At 48.4% G+C, this 20,775-nt stretch overlaps 1 protein-coding gene across 1 annotated transcript in view; it reads left to right on the top strand.

Annotated features, from left to right (window-relative positions):
- Positions 1 to 5,064: 5,064 nt before the first annotated feature.
- The window catches only part of LOC142470659 (valine--tRNA ligase, mitochondrial-like), a 52,890-nt gene continuing 37,179 nt past the window's right edge, over positions 5,065 to 20,775 (top strand). Inside the window, 4 exon segments of the mRNA XM_075577267.1 lie at positions 5,065 to 5,218; positions 5,907 to 6,068; positions 8,157 to 8,238; positions 20,275 to 20,375. Of these exon segments, the coding sequence (XP_075433382.1) occupies positions 5,928 to 6,068; positions 8,157 to 8,238; positions 20,275 to 20,375 (324 nt within the window). The 5' untranslated portion in view covers positions 5,065 to 5,218; positions 5,907 to 5,927.

Genomic DNA, 20,775 nt, shown 5'->3' with positions numbered 1-20,775 from the left:
TTCCCACTGGGCCTTCTTAAAACTCCCAGGACTGACCTCTAGGTCAGCGAAGGTCTTATCCTGTTCTGGGGGTGGTAAGTGCCTGTTCAACATCTTGATTTGGGGTATTCCCTACCAAGGTAGCCATGGGGAAGGGAATTTTACAGCACTCATCCTCTTTCCCCTTCTTATTTGGGCCTTCGTCAACCTCTATTTCTGAAAAAGGGAAAGGATTTGTTTCTTCAATTACTTCGTTATGGTCCGCTATTGAACTCTGGGCGCTATTCTGAGAGGAGGACCACATTTTTAGAAAATGGGGAAAGTCGGTCCCTATTAACACATCATGTGCCAGCTTGGGTACTATACCCACTTTGAAATCTAAAGAACCAAACTCTGTTTCAATAAGAACATCAACAGTGGAATATTCGTGATTATCCCCATGTATACAACAAATTGCCACTCTTTTTGAACTGTTTACCTGTTTTTTCTCAATGGGCAACATTGTAATCATACTCCCAGAGTCAAGTAGTGCCCGAACCCTCTTACCATTTACCTTTACAAATGCCCAGAGATGGTTATTCAAGAGGTCCTCTGGGCTAGGGCCCATACATTGGGACCACAACGAATAAGGTTCAACGCTGTTGCATTGCATTGGTTCAGTATTTAGTGGGCAGACTTTCGCGGTGTGGCCCCTCTCATAACAATTTACACATTTAGGTACATAGTCTGTGTCCCACTTAGAGCCTTTTCCCGGCTCCCCATGTTGGCTATTGCCCTTAGTGTGCGAGCCACTGTTGCTGGTGCTGTGTGAAGGCGGTCGTCGCTCTTCAGACCCCCTTAACCCTGGTACCCTTTTACCGTCTCTGGAAGAGTCCTGAAACCTTGGGTAGTGGGGATGCTCCATGACTGTGGGTTGCAGGTGCTCTTCTGCTGCATTGTACCTTTCTACAAGGGCCACCAGCTCGTCTGCATTGTGGGGGTCACTCTGACTGACCCAACGACGTAGGGCAGAGGGAAGTTTCCTCAAGAACTGGTCCATGACCAACTGTTCTACGATGTGGCTTGCTGAGTTGATCTCGGGTTGTAGCCACTTCCGAGCGAGGTGGATGAGGTCATACATCTGGCTTCACCAACGTGAAGGACCATGCGTGGAACCTTTGGGCACGAACAGTCGTGGTTACGCCGAGGCGGGCGAGGATCTCGAACTTCAATTTTGCATAGACGTTGCAGGGCTGCATTCGCCTCTTGCTGGATTTCATTCGCGTCTTTCTGGGCAGCGACATTGCGTACCAGCGCACTCACCACGTCTTCCATCTTGTTTGGAGAGAACCCCCCCCTTTTTTTTTTTAAAGTTCTTTAACCCGCAGACCTTTTAGTGTTCTGCCCGCATTCTCCACCATATGTGACAAACGGCTTACTCCGGGGCTCCGCCGTCTGTCCGGGACTGTTAGAACACGGTCTTTTATGGTAGGTTAAATGACGAGGCGTCACGTGCTGTTCCTTTAAACAGGCTACTGCCTGGTTTATTCAGTCCCAGGCACTGAGACTGCCACACTGCATACAACAGAAACACATCAAAACAAAAAGCTGCTCACCTGAGCGATAACTTAACTTAGATTTTCCCTGACTCAGGGTTGAAGTGGCTTTTCCACTTCCAACAACAAAATAAGGAACTTTGCAGTTTTAGACAAAAAAGAGCAGAATGATTTAACCTGTTTGGGGAGATGCTTTTCCCCTCTCTGCTTCTAGCAGACGTCCTGCCTCCAGGCTCTTGGGGGAGAGGGAAGAGGAACCAGGAAATCAGTCTTAAATGCCTGATTTCAAATGAGCAGGACAGGTGACAGAAATCAGGCAGCAGACAAACTGTGGTCTGGATCGCTCATCCCTCAGTTCCAGCACTTGCCAAACTGTGGGATGGAGTGCATGTATTATAAGGCTGCACTCCCAGGCCAAACAGGATAGAAACTGTTCAGTATCCTGGGAGCCCTATATATATGGAATTTATTACCATCCCCTGGTTTCTGTCACAATATACACACACACACACACACACATATATATATATACACACACACACACACACACACACACACACACACACACACACACACACACACACACACACACACACACACACACACACACACACACACACACACACACACACACACACACATATATATATATATACACACACACACATATACATATATATATATATACACACACACATCAAATAGATAAAAAAAACTCCCCAAGCCCCCAATACATATAAAAATTCCCCCAAGCCCCCCAATACATATAAAAATTCCCCCAAGCCCCCCAATACATATAAAAAAAAAGACTTACCTTGTGGATGATGGGTCCAGTAGATGCCGGTAGGGGTGGGGAGGGAAGATGGATGCCGGTAGGGAGGGGGGAATGTGGATGCTGGTAGGGAGGGGAAAAGGTGGATGCCGGTAGTGGGGGGTAGGGGGGAGTGAGGAGCCGGCTGCATGAGGCTGGGGACTCAGAGGGCCGCTGCTGCAGGGGAGGAGTGATGTTGCAGGGAGGGGCACGGTCCTGCAGGTAGGAGGGGGGTGGGGCGATGCTGCAGCCTGCAGTGGGTGGCCCAGTGCTGCAGGGGGGGGGGGCGATGCGCAGGGGGTGTACCGGTGGTGGGAGCGATGCTGCAGGGAGGGCGTTGCGCAGGGGGTGGCACAGTCACGGTGCTACAAGGGGGGAGGACCCAGGAGCAGGTCCCACGGGGCTGCTCACGCACGCGCCGGGCCTCCCTCTCACGCCGGTGCGCATGAAGCATAGGCCAGCTGCTGACTTCCGGCGCTGCCAATAGGGAGACCCGGCACATTTTTTTTTTGGTTTTGTTTAACTGGCGCCCGGTCCCCCTCTTGGCGACCCTGCCGCTGCCACTTGTCTGTCAGAAGCCAACCGCTGACTTAGGCTCCTCACCGTCTGGTCTGGGGCAAATGGTGGTCCAATGACTTCCATTCATCCCAGGACGTGAGTACTTGAGCCCCAACCCCAGTGCCCAAATGGCTTTCACACCCTGGCAACCTCTGAGGCTTTCATGTCCGGGACCCGAGCAGACTTGATGGCACCAGGCTTGGTAGCCACATGGTCTCTCGGAACCGTGGACCTGGAAGTCCCCAGCTCATATACCGTGCACAAGCATATGTACTATTATACACTCTAATAAAATCTACTCTCACATATTTGTTCTAAGTCCTTTGGTTATGGGGAATAGAATGGGAAAGCGTGCAGGTTCATTCTGACCAGCCTTATCCACACACACGGGCTTAATACCTTCATTGAGAGCCTGGTTACCCCTTTACCGTCACTTGCTGTGTAGGCAAAACCTTCATTTAATCCTTGCAGTGTGAGTGTGCCAAACAGATATATCCATTTAGCTTCTGCCTTTAGCAGTGCTTTGTCAATGTCCCCTTTCCTATATTTGAATTATATTCTTTATGGTTCATGGTGTACATAAATTCTCTATATTAGTGGTGGTGGCTAACACCACCTCTTCCCAGTTAATGTGATCTTATTCACTTAGGTGGAGAACATACAGAACACCTACAAGCTCATATTGAACCCCCAATATAACCACAACATATATATAAGCATATAAGTGTCACAGAGGAGTGCTACAGAGCATGGCTCACTTAGGTGGAGTGCATGATCCAAGTGGGATCTTTTCTGCCAATACATCCTATCCCCACTTGCACCCCCCAAAGGTTAGCTGAAGCAGAAGCCTTTTCCTTTACATATCTATCTCTGGGACTGCTCACACGAATGACCATGTGTACTAGGTTTAACCCCATACACTGCCAGAGTGCTGCCCTAGCCTGCATGCTAAAACGGGCCTGGTTTTAGAATGGGGCTACATTAGTAACAAGTAGGGTTGCCAGGTATTGAACTGGACGGTCCTGTATTTGGATATTCTGTCCAGTAAAAAATGAGAGGTGCTGTAATACTGGACATGTATGCGTCCGGTATTTTCCTGCCTGCACATAGTGACCTGACGCACCTTTCACCATTGAGTCCAGTATTTTTGGAGAAGCCACCTGGCAAACCTAGTAAAAAGTATTTTGTACAGGTTTTTATTAATGCATACTCATTAACAAGTATTTTTAATTAATACTAAGAACAAGGGTTTATAAATGACTTTTTTTTTTAGTTTACGTACAGGTGTTCATTAACGAGTGGCTATTAAGGTCGCTTAACAAGTGATATTAATGCATCTTAATGAGTTTAACAAGTGCCTATTATTAAATGCTAATTAATGCCTATTAACAAGTTTAACACTAATAACAGTTTATTAACAAGTGTTTATAACAATGGTATGTTATCAAGTGGTTTATAAAAACCTGCTTGTCTACAGGAGGACAACAGCTGTAAATTAACAATCACATAGTTTTAATTATTACTATGATTTACTATGCAAATATAGCTGTATGCTCATCTGCATGTCTTAGGCAGGTCTGCAACCCCACCTTTCCTGCCTAAGACATGCAGATGAGCATACAGCTATATTTGCATATTTGCTTTCCTGTGGAGGGTTTTTGTCACTTTTTTTACTCACCATAACTTAACTCAGTATTATGATTTACTATATAGATTTCATGTCATCCAGTATTCCCAAATCAAAGATGGCCGCCCAGTCTGGCAGGTGGAGGCTGCGCTGAAGCTCTCGGCGGCCATCTTTGAATCATCTTTGCCCACTTCTCAGATGGCAGCCACACCGCCCTTTCAAACGGCATGTATAAGCCCTCCCTTGTTGCGAGTAGAACATACGGAAGAAGCGTCTTTATTTAGGTTGTTAAACGCGATACATCGCTCTATGCAGCTCGCTAAATCGTTATAGCCCGTTCCTTAGTAGAGGGGATAAAGGCGCTGGCACGCACCCTTTGCGTTCCAACATACTCCCGCTTTTTCTGCTCCCTGATTGGCTGAGCTCTTCCCCTTTCCTGATTGCCCACCTGTTTGAAACGCAAACGGTTGCGTTTCAACCACGTCCGCCTTCTGATTTGTCAGCAGGGATTTCCGACTTGACGATTGGCTGAGTGGGGTGGGCCACCGGTGGAACGCATGCTGTGCGTTTCAAGCAATGTCTCAACTATCTGGCTGCCTGTAGACAGTTTATCCTTCCTTTTGGCTTCTTTGTGGTGCCTGGGAGTTGAATCGCGTTCTGACCCCTCCATGCTGAACAGAGGGGATCCCTGGAGAAGGAAGAGCTGAGGTCAGAGGTTACACAGGGGGCAGGGAGAAAGTGGAGAGGTCACGTAATACTCACACACTGTTGGGGTCATACGAGGCTGTGTTTAGGGGGTTGGAGGTCACACTACCAAATTATATGGGGTCAGAAGGGGATGTGGTGCTGGAATAGCACAGCCAGAGGTCAAACAATGGGGTCAGCGGTCACAGTACCCAGGGGTATCATGGGGAAAGTCACACTGTTGGGACTAAGAGGGTCAGAAGCCACCAAATGCTGGGTTGACAAGGTCAGCAGTCACTCTGTGCTGGAATGACCGGGTCAGAGGTCACCCTGTGCTGGAATGACCGGGTCAGAGGTCACTGTGCTGGAATGACGGGTCAGAGGTCCCCCTGTGCTGGAATAATCGGGCCAGAGGTCACCCTGTGCTGGAATGACCGGGTCAGAGGTCACTGTGCTGGAATGACAGGTCAGAGGTCACCCTGTGCTGGAATGACCAGGTCAGAGGTCACACTGTGCTGGAATGACTGGGTCAGAGGTCACTGTGCTGGAATGACCGGGTCAGAGGTCACTGTGCTGGAATGACAGGTCAGAGGTCACCCTGTGCTGGAATGACCGGGTCAGAGGTCACCTTGTGCTGGGGGTACAAGATCAGAGGTCACGCAGCCCCAGGAATACATCTCACTGATGCACCCTCTTCCCACTTTCTCCCCAGGTCCCTGCCCCCTCTTGCCCCATGCTCCGTTTCCTTTCAGGCCCTGCCCCCCGTGCGGTGGGTGTGTCCACTCGCAGGGGAGTGGCTGGCGTTAACGAGCGGATTGGACGGGAGGAACGTCAGAGGCGGAGGCGAAGCCTGCAGGAGGAGCACGCGGCACAGGTGAGAGGAGACGCTCCCTACTGACCGCCCCCATTTTTTATGTCCAGAACACTGACAACTCTACTAATTAGTCCAGGTATATATATATATATATATATATATATATATATATATTTCACTTGTGAGCACATTCACATGTCTTAAACAGGTCTGCAACCCTGCCTTTCAACCATTATCACCTAATATACAGTGCTGCCACTCCAGCAAGGGATTCTGGGTAATGCCATGCAAATGAGCACACACTGTCACCTTTTGCCTGAAATCCATTTACATGGAACCTATATAAGTAAATGTTCTGCTGTTCACATAGCTTTTAAGCACAGCATGGGATTATATGCAAAGCCAGTCAAACCACTCACAGACATGTTTTGGCCTTAATGGGTCTCATCAGTGTGAGGTTGGTTGTACTGACTTTGCAATTTTCAAGGCTGGGTAGGTTTATATATATATCACCACCTCCAGCCCGTGTCTCCCCACTGCTGGATGAGGCCTCCCCAATGATCTCCCAGGTACTGCGGTTACAGCCTCTCTTCTCCACGTACAAATAAATATATATCACCATCTTCAGCCCGTGTCTCCCCACTGCTGGATGAAGTCTCCCCAGTGATCTCCCAGGTTGAGGTTACAGCCTCTCTTCTCCACGTCACTCCCACACATTCCTTCATCCCATCCTACTTTTGCTCGTTGTAAAAAAAATCTTATTTACCTGTATAATTACAGGAAGAATGAACACATTGGATCTGCCGTACCCTGGCAAATTGAAACTGACCTGCCAACTTGGAAAGTGGGGAGGGGCAAGCGTAAACCTTGGGGGGAGGGGCCACTTACCTCCCATAAGCAACTGAGACGAGGTTACGACAGATCCAATGTGATCATTCTTCCTGTAATTATACAGGTAAATAAGAATTTTAAACCAGGGAGTGTTAGGACCTGCTTTCGGCCATGCCTTGTAAGTGGCAGCAGGCTTTAGACGCTTTGGCCAAAGGGTTAAACTAAATGACTCTTTTTACAAGAGATATATAGGTATTGCACTGTGTGTTTTTGTCACATTGGAAGTACACTGGCGACACACTTTATTCGAGCTCGGCTAGTCCCACGAATTCGGGTATACCCGGGTGTATTGAGGTTTGTGACTGTTTTCTGCCCGAGTGCATTGAGGTATTTTCCAAGCAGGGATTGAAGCATTTTATTCCCGCTGGCTTCAATAGTGCACAGTATATATATATATATATATATATATACTGCATTACAATTCATGAATTTATGCCATCTGGTAGACACGCGAAGCATTGCAGCCTATTAAATCCTAATCATTATCATTTAACAGATCAGCCGCCCGTCAGCCAGGCATGAACCCAGGCTGGGAAGGCAAACGCAACGGGGCTTGTCAGAGGTGAGGAGCGGCGCATTCCAGGTATCTGCCAGGTACATACCGGGTATTTGCTCGAATAAAGTGTGTCGGTGCAGTAGCTTTGGGCATTTTTGTTTTTTGTTGTGTACATTTAGCCACGCCCACTGGCACTCCTTTTGACACTTATATGCATATATATATATATATATATATATATATTGTGTGGTATTGGTTGGGGTTTCTCAGAGCTTGTTGGGCTTCTGAATTATCGTCACGTTTAGGGTCCAAGTTTCACCTCCATACGTGAGCCCGGGCAGGATACACTGGTTGGAAACTTAACTCTTGACGTGCCGTGAGTGGAAGTTTCCCTTGTAATATTGCCTTGTTTCTTTCAAATGCCTCCATCCAACCTTCACTCTCCTATTGATTTCATTCGAAGGTTCCCACCCATTGTTACTTGCCGGCCTAGGTAGACATAGTCTTCAACGTCTTCCAGTTGTTAATAAAGGGAATAGATCTTTGTAGAGTTGACCCAACATCCCTTTGGTCGTGCTGAGGTTCATATGGAGGCCCACCTTCTTCTGAAGTATCTCCGCATTTAGGGTCCAAGTGTCACATCCAGACGAGAGCGGCGGGCAGGGTACACGGGTCACTTTCCTCTTGAGTTGAAGTACCATGTTTGTTCACCGATGGTCATTTCTTCTCGTGATTAATATAAATCACTTTGGCCCCATCAGATCTCCCAGGTGAAAGGCCAGCGCTGGGGGGAGAAGGAAGTGATACAGTATGAAATAGCGACAGAGCCGGGAAAGAAGAAAGGTGAGCGGAGGGCACAGTATCCCGTGCTACACACTCACACACACACACCATCCTGTGCTAATCACTACACACACACTATCCTGTACTAGTCACTACACACACACACTATCCTGTGCTAGTCACTACACACACACACACTATCCTGTGCTAGTCACTACACACACACACACACTATCCTGTGCTAGTCACTACACACACACGCACTATCCTGTGCTAGTCACTACACACACACTATCCTGTGCTAGTCACTACACACACACGCACTATCCTGTGCTAGTCACTACACACACACACTATCCTGTGCTAGTCACTACACACACGCACTATCCTGTGCTAGTCACTACACACACACACTATCCTGTGCTAGTCACTACACACACACACTATCCTGTGCTAGTCACTACACACACACACGCACTATCCTGTGCTAGTCACTACACACACACGCACTATCCTGTGCTAGTCACTACACACACACGCACTATCCTGTGCTAGTCACTACACACACACTATCCTGTGCTAGTCACTACACACACACTATCCTGTGCTAGTCACTACACACACACTATCCTGTGCTAGTCACTACACAAACACTATCCTGTGCTAGTCACTACACACACACACACTATCCTGTGGTAGTCACTACACACACGCACTATCCTGTGCTAGTCACTACACACACACGCACTATCCTGTGCTAGTCACTACACACACACGCACTATCCTGTGCTAGTCACTACACACACGCACTATCCTGTGCTAGTCACTACACACATGCACTATCCTGTGCTAGTCACTACACACACACGCACTATCCTGTGCTAGTCACTACACACACACGCACTATCCTGTGCTAGTCACTACACACACGCACTATCCTGTGCTAGTCACTACACACACGCACTATCCTGTGCTAGTCACTACACACACGCACACTATCCTGTGCTAGTCACTACACACACGCACACTATCCTGTGCTAGTCACTACACACACACACACTATCCTGTGCTAGTCACTACACACACGCACACTATCCTGTGCTAGTCACTACACACACACACTATCCTGTGCTAGTCACTACACACACACACACACACACTATCCTGTGCTAGTCACTACACACACACACACTATCCTGTGCTAGTCACTACACACACACACACTATCCTGTACTTGTCACTACACACACACACTATCCTGTGCTAGTCACTACACACACACGCACTATCCTGTGCTAGTCACTACACACACACGCACTATCCTGTGCTAGTCACTACACACACACACGCACTATCCTGTGCTAGTCACTACACACACACACACACACTATCATGTGCTAGTCACTACACGCACACACTATCCTGTGCTAGTCACTACACACACGCACTATCCTGTGCTAGTCACTACACGCACGCACTATCCTGTGCTAGTCACTACACACACGCACTATCCTGTGCTAGTCACTACACACACACGCACTATCCTGTGCTAGTCACTACACACACACGCACTATCCTGTGCTAGTCACTACACACACACGCACTATCCTGTGCTAGTCACTACACACACACACACGCACTATCCTGTGCTAGTCACTACACACACACACACGCACTATCCTGTGCTAGTCACTACACACACACACGCACTATCCTGTGCTAGTCACTACACACACACACACACTATCATGTGCTAGTCACTACACGCACACACTATCCTGTGCTAGTCACTACACACACGCACTATCCTGTGCTAGTCACTACACACACATGCACTATCCTGTGCTAGTCACTACACACACACGCACTATCCTGTGCTAGTCACTACACACACACGCACTATCCTGTGCTAGTCACTACACACACACTATCCTGTGCTAGTCACTACACACACACACTATCCTGTGCTAGTCACTACACACGCACACTATCCTGTGCTAGTCACTACACACGCGCACACTATCCTGTGCTAGTCACTACACACACGCACACTATCCTGTGCTAGTCACTACACACACACACACACGCAGTATCCTGTGCTAGTCACTACACACACACACACTATCCTGTGCTAGTCACTACACACACACACACACTATCCTGTGCTAGTCACTACACACACACACACACGCACTATCCTGTGCTAGTCACTACACACACACACACTATCCTGTGCTAGTCACTACACATACACTATCCTGTGCTAGTCACTACACACACACACACTATCCTGTGCTAGTCACTACACACACACGCACTATCCTGTGCTAGTCACTACACACACACGCACTATCCTGTGCTAGTCACTACACACACACGCACTATCCTGTGCTAGTCACTACACACACACACGCACTATCCTGTGCTAGTCACTACACACACACACACACTATCATGTGCTAGTCACTACACGCACACACTATCCTGTGCTAGTCACTACACACACGCACTATCCTGTGCTAGTCACTACACGCACGCACTATCCTGTGCTAGTCACTACACACACGCACTATCCTGTGCTAGTCACTACACACACGCACTATCCTGTGCTAGTCACTACACACACACGCACTATCCTGTGCTAGTCACTACACACACACGCACTATCCTGTGCTAGTCACTACACACACACTATCCTGTGCTAGTCACTACACACACACACACACACACACACTATCATGTGCTAGTCACTACACGCACACACTATCCTGTGCTAGTCACTACACACACGCACTATCCTGTGCTAGTCACTACACACACGCACTATCCTGTGCTAGTCACTACACACACGCACTATCCTGTGCTAGTCACTACACACACACGCACTATCCTGTGCTAGTCACTACACACACACGCACTATCCTGTGCTAGTCACTACACACACACGCACTATCCTGTGCTAGTCACTACACACACACTATCCTGTGCTAGTCACTACACACACACACACACACACACACTATCATGTGCTAGTCACTACACGCACACACTATCCTGTGCTAGTCACTACACACACGCACTATCCTGTGCTAGTCACTACACGCACGCACTATCCTGTGCTAGTCACTACACACACGCACTATCATGTGCTAGTCACTACACACACACGCACTATCCTGTGCTAGTCACTACACACACACGCACTATCCTGTGCTAGTCACTACACACACACTATCCTGTGCTAGTCACTACACACACGCACACTATCCTGTGCTAGTCACTACACACACGCACACTATCCTGTGCTAGTCACTACACACACGCACACTATCCTGTGCTAGTCACTACACACACGCACACTATCCTGTGCTAGTCACTACACACACGCACACTATCCTGTGCTAGTCACTACACACACGCACACTATCCTGTGCTAGTCACTACACACACACGCACTATCCTGTGCTAGTCACTACACACACACACACTATCCTGTGCTAGTCACTACACACACACGCACTATCCTGTGCTAGTCACTACACACACACACACTATCCTGTGCTAGTCACTACTCACACACTATCCTGTGCTAGTCACTACACACACACTATCCTGTGCTAGTCACTACACACACACACACTATCCTGTGCTAGTCACTACACACACACACACGCACTATCCTGTGCTAGTCACTACACACACACACACTATCCTGTGCTAGTCACTACACACACACACACACTATCCTGTGCTAGTCACTACACATACACTATCCTGTGCTAGTCACTACACACACACACACTATCCTGTGCTAGTCACTACACACACACACACTATCCTGTACATGTCACTACACACACACACTATCCTGTGCTAGTCACTACACACACACACTATCCTGTGCTAGTCACTACACACACACGCACTATCCTGTGCTAGTCACTACACACACACGCACTATCCTGTGCTAGTCACTACACACACACGCACTATCCTGTGCTAGTCACTACACACACACACGCACTATCCTGTGCTAGTCACTACACACACACACTATCATGTGCTAGTCACTACACGCACACACTATCCTGTGCTAGTCACTACACACACGCACTATCCTGTGCTAGTCACTACACACACACGCACTATCCTGTGCTAGTCACTACACACACACGCACTATCCTGTGCTAGTCACTACACACACACACGCACTATCCTGTGCTAGTCACTACACACACACGCACTATCCTGTGCTAGTCACTACACACACACACGCACTATCCTGTGCTAGTCACTACACACACACACGCACTATCATGTGCTAGTCACTACACGCACACACTATCCTGTGCTAGTCACTACACACACGCACTATCCTGTGCTAGTCACTACACGCACGCACTATCCTGTGCTAGTCACTACACACACGCACTATCCTGTGCTAGTCACTACACACACGCACTATCCTGTGCTAGTCACTACACACACGCACTATCCTGTGCTAGTCACTACACACACGCACTATCCTGTGCTAGTCACTACACACACGCACTATCCTGTGCTAGTCACTACAAACACACGCACTATCCTGTGCTAGTCACTACAAACACACGCACTATCCTGTGCTAGTCACTACACACGCACTATCCTGTGCTAGTCACTACACACGCACACTATCCTGTGCTAGTCACTACACACACGCACACTATCCTGTGCTAGTCACTACACACACACACGCACTATCCTGTGCTAGTCACTACACACACACACGCACTATCCTGTGCTAGTCACTACACACACACACGCACTATCCTGTGCTAGTCACTACACACACACGCACTATCCTGTGCTAGTCACTACACACACACGCACTATCCTGTGCTAGTCACTACACACACACACGCACTATCCTGTGCTAGTCACTACACGCACACACTATCCTGTGCTAGTCACTACACACACGCACTATCCTGTGCTAGTCACTACACGCACGCACTATCCTGTGCTAGTCACTACACGCACGCACTATCCTGTGCTAGTCACTACACGCACGCACTATCCTGTGCTAGTCACTACACACACACACACTATCCTGTGCTAGTTACTACACACACACACACTATCCTGTGCTAGTCACTACACACACACACGCACTATCATGTGCTAGTCACTACACGCACACACTATCCTGTGCTAGTCACTACACGCACGCACTATCCTGTGCTAGTCACTACACACACGCACTATCCTGTGCTAGTCACTACACACACGCACTATCCTGTGCTAGTCACTACACACACACGCACTATCCTGTGCTAGTCACTACACGCACGCACTATCCTGTGCTAGTCACTACACACACGCACTATCCTGTGCTAGTCACTACACACACGCACTATCCTGTGCTAGTCACTACACACACACGCACTATCCTGTGCTAGTCACTACACACACGCACTATCCTGTGCTAGTCACTACACACACGCACTATCCTGTGCTAGTCACTACACACACACGCACTATCCTGTGCTAGTCACTACACACACACGCACTATCCTGTGCTAGTCACTACACACACGCACACTATCCTGTGCTAGTCACTACACACACGCACACTATCCTGTGCTAGTCACTACACACACGCGCACTATCCTGTGCTAGTCACTACACACACGCGCACTATCCTGTGCTAGTCACTACACACACACGCACTATCCTGTGCTAGTCACTACACACACGCTCACTATCCTGTGCTAGTCACTACACACACGCGCACTATCCTGTGCTAGTCACTACACACACGCGCACTATCCTGTGCTAGTCACTACACACACGCGCACTATCCTGTGCTAGTCACTACACACACGCGCACTATCCTGTGCTAGTCACTACACACACGCGCACTATCCTGTGCTAGTCACTACACAAAAGCACACTATCCTGTGCTAGTCACTACACACACGCACACTATCCTGTGCTAGTCACTACACACACGCACACTATCCTGTGCTAGTCACTACACACACGCACACTATCCTGTGCTAGTCACTACACACACGCACACTATCCTGTGCTAGTCACTACACACACGCACACTATCCTGTGCTAGTCACTACACACACACACACACACGCACTATCCTGTGCTAGTCACTACACACACACACACTATCCTGTGCTAGTCACTACACACACACACACTATCCTGTGCTAGTCACTACACACACGCACACTATCCTGTGCTAGTCACTACACACACGCACACTATCCTGTGCTAGTCACTACACCCACGCACACTATCCTGTGCTAGTCACTACACACACACGCACGATCCTGTGCTAGTCACTACACACACGCACACTATCCTGTGCTAGTCACTACACACACGCACACTATCCTGTGCTAGTCACTACACACACGCACACTATCCTGTGCTAGTCACTACACACACGCACACTATCCTGTGCTAGTCACTACACACACACACACACACACACACACTATCCTTTGCTAATCACCACACACACACACACTATCCTGTGCTGGTCACTACACACACACACTATCCCGTGCTAGTCACTACACACACACACACACACACACGCACCATCCTGTGCTAATAACCACACACACTATCCTGTGCTAGTCACTACACACACACACTATCCCGTGCTAGTCACCACACACACACACACACACACACCATCCTGTGCTAATCACTACGCGCACGCACACTCACATTCCATCTATATGCTAATCACCACACATACACACAACCTCCTTTGCTAATCACTACACACACGCGCACGCACATACACCCCCCATCTTGTGCTAATCACTACACACACACACACATACACACCACCCTGTGCTAATCACTATACACACACCAGTGCTAATTACTGCACACACAGCATCCTGAACTAATCACTGCTCCTCTCTGCACACACACAGCATCCTGTACTAATCACTGCTCCTCTCTGCACACACAGTATCTTGTACTAATCACTGCTCCTCTCTACACACACAGCATCCTGTACTAATCACTGCTCCCCTCTGCACACACAGTATCCTGTACTAATCACTGCTCCTCTGTGCACACACAGTATCCTGTACTAATCACTGCTTCTTCTGCACACACAGTATCCTGTACTAATCACTGCTCCTCTCTGCACACACAGCATCTTGTACTAATCACTGCTCCCCCCTGCACACAAAGCATCCTGTACTAATCACTGCTCCCCTCTGCACACACAGCATCTTGTACTAATCACTGCTCCCCCCTGCACACAAAGCATCCTGTACTAATCACTGCTCCCCTCTACACACACAGTATCCTGTACTAATCACTGCTCTCTCTCTGCACACACAGCATCCTGTACTAATCACTGCCCCCTCTGCACACACAGTATCCTGTACTAATCACTGCTCCACTCTGCACACACAGTATCCTGTACTAATCACTGCTCCCCTCTGCACACACAGTATCCTGTACTAATCACTGCTCTCTCTGCACACACAGCATCCTGTACTAATCACTGCTCCCCTCTGCACACACAGTATCCTGTACTAATCACTGCTCCCCTCTGCACACACAGCATCCTGTACTAATCACTGCTCCCCTCTTTCACACACAGTATCCTGTACTAATCACTGCCCCCTCTGCACACACAGCATCATGGACTAATCACTGCTCTCTCTGCACACACAGCATCCTGTACTAATCGCTGCTCCCCTCTGCACACACAGCATCCTGTACTAATCACTGCTATCTCTGCACACACAGTATCCTGTACTAATCACTGCTCTCTCTGCACACACACATCATCCTGTACTAATCACTGCTCTCTCTCTGTACACAGCATCCTGTACTAATCACTGCACCTCTCTGCACACACAGTATACTGTACTAATCACTCCTATCTCTACACACACACAGCATCCTGTACTAATCACTGCTCCCCTCTGCACACACAGCATCCTGTACTAATCACTGCTCGCTCTGCACACACAGTATCCTGTACTAATCACTGCTCTCCTCTGCACACACAGTATCCTGTACTAATCACTGCTCCCCTCTGCACACACAGCATCCTGTACTAATCACTGCTCCCTCTGCACACACAGTATCCTGTACTAATCACTGCTCCCCTCTGCACACACAGCATCCTGTACTAATCACTGCTCCACTGCACACACAGTATTCTGTACTAATCACTACCCTCTCTGCACACACAGTATCCTGTACTAATCACTACTCCATTCTGCACACAGCATCCTGTACTAATCACTGCTTCTCTCTGCACACACAGCATCCTGTACTAATCACTGCTCCTCTCTGCACACACACCGTCCTGTACTAATCACTGCTCCCCTCTGCACACACAGAATCCTGTACTGATCACTGCTCCATTCTGCACACACAGCATCCTGTACTAATCACTGCTCCATTCTGCACACACAGCATCCTGTACTAATCACTGCTCCTCTCTGCACACACAGTATCCTGTACTAATCACTGCTCCTCTCTGCGCACACAGAATCCTGTACTAATCACTGCTCACTCTGCACACACAGCATCCTGTACTAATCACTGCTTCACTCTGCACACACAGTATCCTTTACTAATCACTGCTCTCTCTGCACACACAGTATCCTGTACTAATCACTGCTCTCTCTGCACACACAGTATCCTGTACTAATCACTGCTCTCTCTGCACACACAGTATCCTGTACTAATCACTGCTCTCTCTGCACACACAGTATCCTGTACTAATCACTGCTCACTCTGCACACACAGCATCCTGTACTAATCACTGCTCCTCTCTGCACACACAGTATCCTGTACTAATCACTGCTCCCTCTGCACACACAGTATCCTGTACTAATCACTGCTCACTCTGCACACACAGCATCCTGTACTAATCACTGCTCTCTCTGCACACACAGTATCCTGTACTAATCACTGCCTCCTCTGCACACACAGCATCCTGTACTAATCACTGCTCCTCTCTGCACACACAGCATCCTGCACTAATCACTGCTCTCTCTGCACACACAGTATCCTGTACTAATCACTGCTACTCTCTGCACACACAGAATCCTGTACTAATCACTGCTCTCTCTGCACACACAGTATCCTGTACTAATCACTGCTCCCCTCTGCACACACAGTATCCTGTACTAATCACTGCTCCCCTCTGCACACACATTATCCTGTACTAATCACTGCTCCCCTCTGCACACACAGCATCCTGTACTAATCACTGCTCTCTCTGCACACACAGCATCCTGTACTAATCACTGCTCCTCTCTGCACACACAGTATCCTGTACTAATCACTGCTCTCTCTGCACACACAGTATCCTGTACTAATCACTGCCTTCCTCTGCACACACAGTATCCTGTACTAATCACTGCTCTCTCTGCACACACAGTATCCTGTACTAATCACTGCACCTCTCTGCACACACAGCATCCTGTACTAATCACTGCTCCTCTCTGGACACACAGTATCCTGTACTAATCACTGCTCTCTCTGCACACACAGTATCCTGTACTAATCACTGCTCCCCTCTGCACACACAGTATCCTGTACTAATCACTGCTCCCCTCTCCACACACAGTATCCTGTACTAATCACTGCTCCCCTCTGCACACACAGTATCCTGTACTAATCACTGCTCTCTCTGCACACACAGTATCCTGTACTAATCACTGCACCTCTCTGCACACACATCCTGTACTAATCACTGCACCTCTCTGCACACACAGTATCCTGTACTAATCACTACTCCCCTCTGCACACACAGTATCCTGTACTAATCACTGCTCTCTCTGCACACACAGTATCCTGTACTAATCACTGCTCCCCTCTGCACACACAGCATCCTGTACTAATCACTGCTCTCTCTGCACACACAGTATCCTGTACTAATCACTGCTCCTCTCTGCACACACAGTATCCTGTACTAATCACTGCTCTCTCTGCACACACAGCATCCTGTACTAATCACTGCTCGCCTCAGCACACACAGTATCCTGTACTAATCACTGCTCCCTCTGCACACACAGTATCCTGTACTAATCACTGCTCCTCTCTGCACACACAGCATCCTGTACTAATCACTGCTCTCTCTGCACACACAGTATCCTGTACTAATCACTGCTCTCTCTGCACACACAGTATCCTGTACTAATCACTGCTCTCCTCAGCACACACAGTATCCTGTACTAATCACTGCTCCCCTCTGCACACACAGTATCCTGTACTAATCACTGCTCCCTCTGCACACACAGTATCCTGTACTAATCACTGCTCCCTCTGCACACACAGTATCCTGTACTAATCACTGCTCCTCTCTGCACACACAGCATCCTGTACTAATCACTGCTCTCTCTGCACACACAGTGTCCTGTACTAATCACTGCTCTCTCTGCACACACAGTATCCTGTACTAATCACTGCTCTCTCTGCACACACAGTATCCTGTACTAATCACTGCTCTCCTCAGCACACACAGTATCCTGTACTAATCACTGCTCTCCTCTGCACACACAGCATCCTGTACTAATCACTGCTCTCTCTGCACACACAGTATCCTGTACTAATCACTGCTCCTCTCTGCACACACAGTATCCTGTACTAATCACTGCTCTCTCTGCACACACAGCATCCTGTACTAATCACTGCTCGCCTCAGCACACACAGTATCCTGTACTAATCACTGCTCCCTCTGCACACACAGTATCCTGTACTAATCACTGCTCCTCTCTGCACACACAGCATCCTGTACTAATCACTGCTCTCTCTGCACACACAGTATCCTGTACTAATCACTGCTCTCTCTGCACACACAGTATCCTGTACTAATCACTGCTCTCCTCAGCACACACAGTATCCTGTACTAATCACTGCTCCCCTCTGCACACACAGTATCCTGTACTAATCACTGCTCCCTCTGCACACACAGTATCCTGTACTAATCACTGCTCCCTCTGCACACACAGTATCCTGTACTAATCACTGCTCCTCTCTGCACACACAGCATCCTGTACTAATCACTGCTCTCTCTGCACACACAGTGTCCTGTACTAATCACTGCTCTCTCTGCACACACAGTATCCTGTACTAATCACTGCTCTCTCTGCACACACAGTATCCTGTACTAATCACTGCTCTCTCTGCACACACAGTATCCTGTACTAATCACTGCTCTCCTCAGCACACACAGTATCCTGTACTAATCACTGCTCTCCTCTGCACACACAGCATCCTGTACTAATCACTGCTCACCTCTGCACACACAGTATCCTGTACTAATCACTGCTCACCTCTGCACACACAGTATCCTGTACTAATCACTGCTCTCTCTGCACACACAGTATCCTGTACTAATCACTGCTCCTCTCTGCACACACAATATCCTGTACTAATCACTGCTCTCTCTGCACACACAGTATCCTGTACTAATCACTGCTCTCTCTGCACACACAGTATCCTGTACTAATCACTGCTATCTCTGCACACACAGTATCCTGTACTAATCACTGCTCTCTCTGCACACACAGTATCCTGTACTAATCACTGCTCCACTCTGCACACACAGCATCCTGTACTAATCACTGCTCCCCTCTGCACACACAGCATCCTGTACTAATCACTGCTCTCTCTGCACACACAGTATCCTGTACTAATCACTGCTATCTCTGCACACACAGTATCCTGTACTAATCACTGCTCTCTCTGCACACACAGTATCCTGTACTAATCACTGCTCTCTCTGCACACACAGTATCCTGTACTAATCACTGCTCTCTCTGCACACACAGTATCCTGTACTAATCACTTCTCTCTCTGCACACACAGTATCCTGTACTAATCACTGCTCTCTCTGCACACACAGTATCCTGTACTAATCACTGCTCCCTCTGCACACACAGTATCCTGAACTAATCACTGCTCCCTCTGCACACACAGCATCCTGTACTAATCACTGCTCCCCTCTGCACGCACAGCATCCTGTTCTAATCGCTGCTCCCACATGCACGCATCCTTTGCTGCTAATCGCGGTGTTCGCTATCTCTGCCTTTACAGATACCTCCGTGCCACTACCTCATTCCTACAGCCCTCGCTATGTTGAGGCCGCGTGGTATTCCTGGTGGGTTAAACAGGGCTTCTTTACACCAGAGTATCAGGTGAGTAGTACAGGATGCTGTGTGTGGTGTGTGTGTGTGTGTGTGTGTAGAGAAGGGGCTGGGATTAGTGTAGGATGCTGTGTGTGTGTGTGTTTGTGTGCGTGCGCAGAGATGGGGCTGGGATTAGTGTAGTATACTGTGTGTGTGTGTGTGTGTGTGTGTGTGTGTGTAGAGAAGGGGCTGGGATTAGTGTAGTATACTGTGTGTGTGTGTGTGTGTGTGTGTGTGTGTGTAGAGAAGGGGCTGGGATTAGTGTAGTATACTGTGTGTGTGTGTGTGTGTGTGTGTGTGTGTGTGTGTGGAGAAGAGGCTGGGATTATTGTAGGATACTGTGTGTGTGTGTGTGTGTGTGTGTGTATAGAGAAGGGGCTGGGATTATTGTAGGATACTGTGAGTGCGC

Source organism: Ascaphus truei, chromosome 20, assembly GCF_040206685.1.
Source record: "Ascaphus truei isolate aAscTru1 chromosome 20, aAscTru1.hap1, whole genome shotgun sequence".
Classification (NCBI taxonomy): Eukaryota; Metazoa; Chordata; class Amphibia; order Anura; family Ascaphidae; genus Ascaphus; species Ascaphus truei.
Note: the sequence above shows the minus strand (reverse complement) of the source record. Positions and strands in the feature narration are given on the sequence as shown.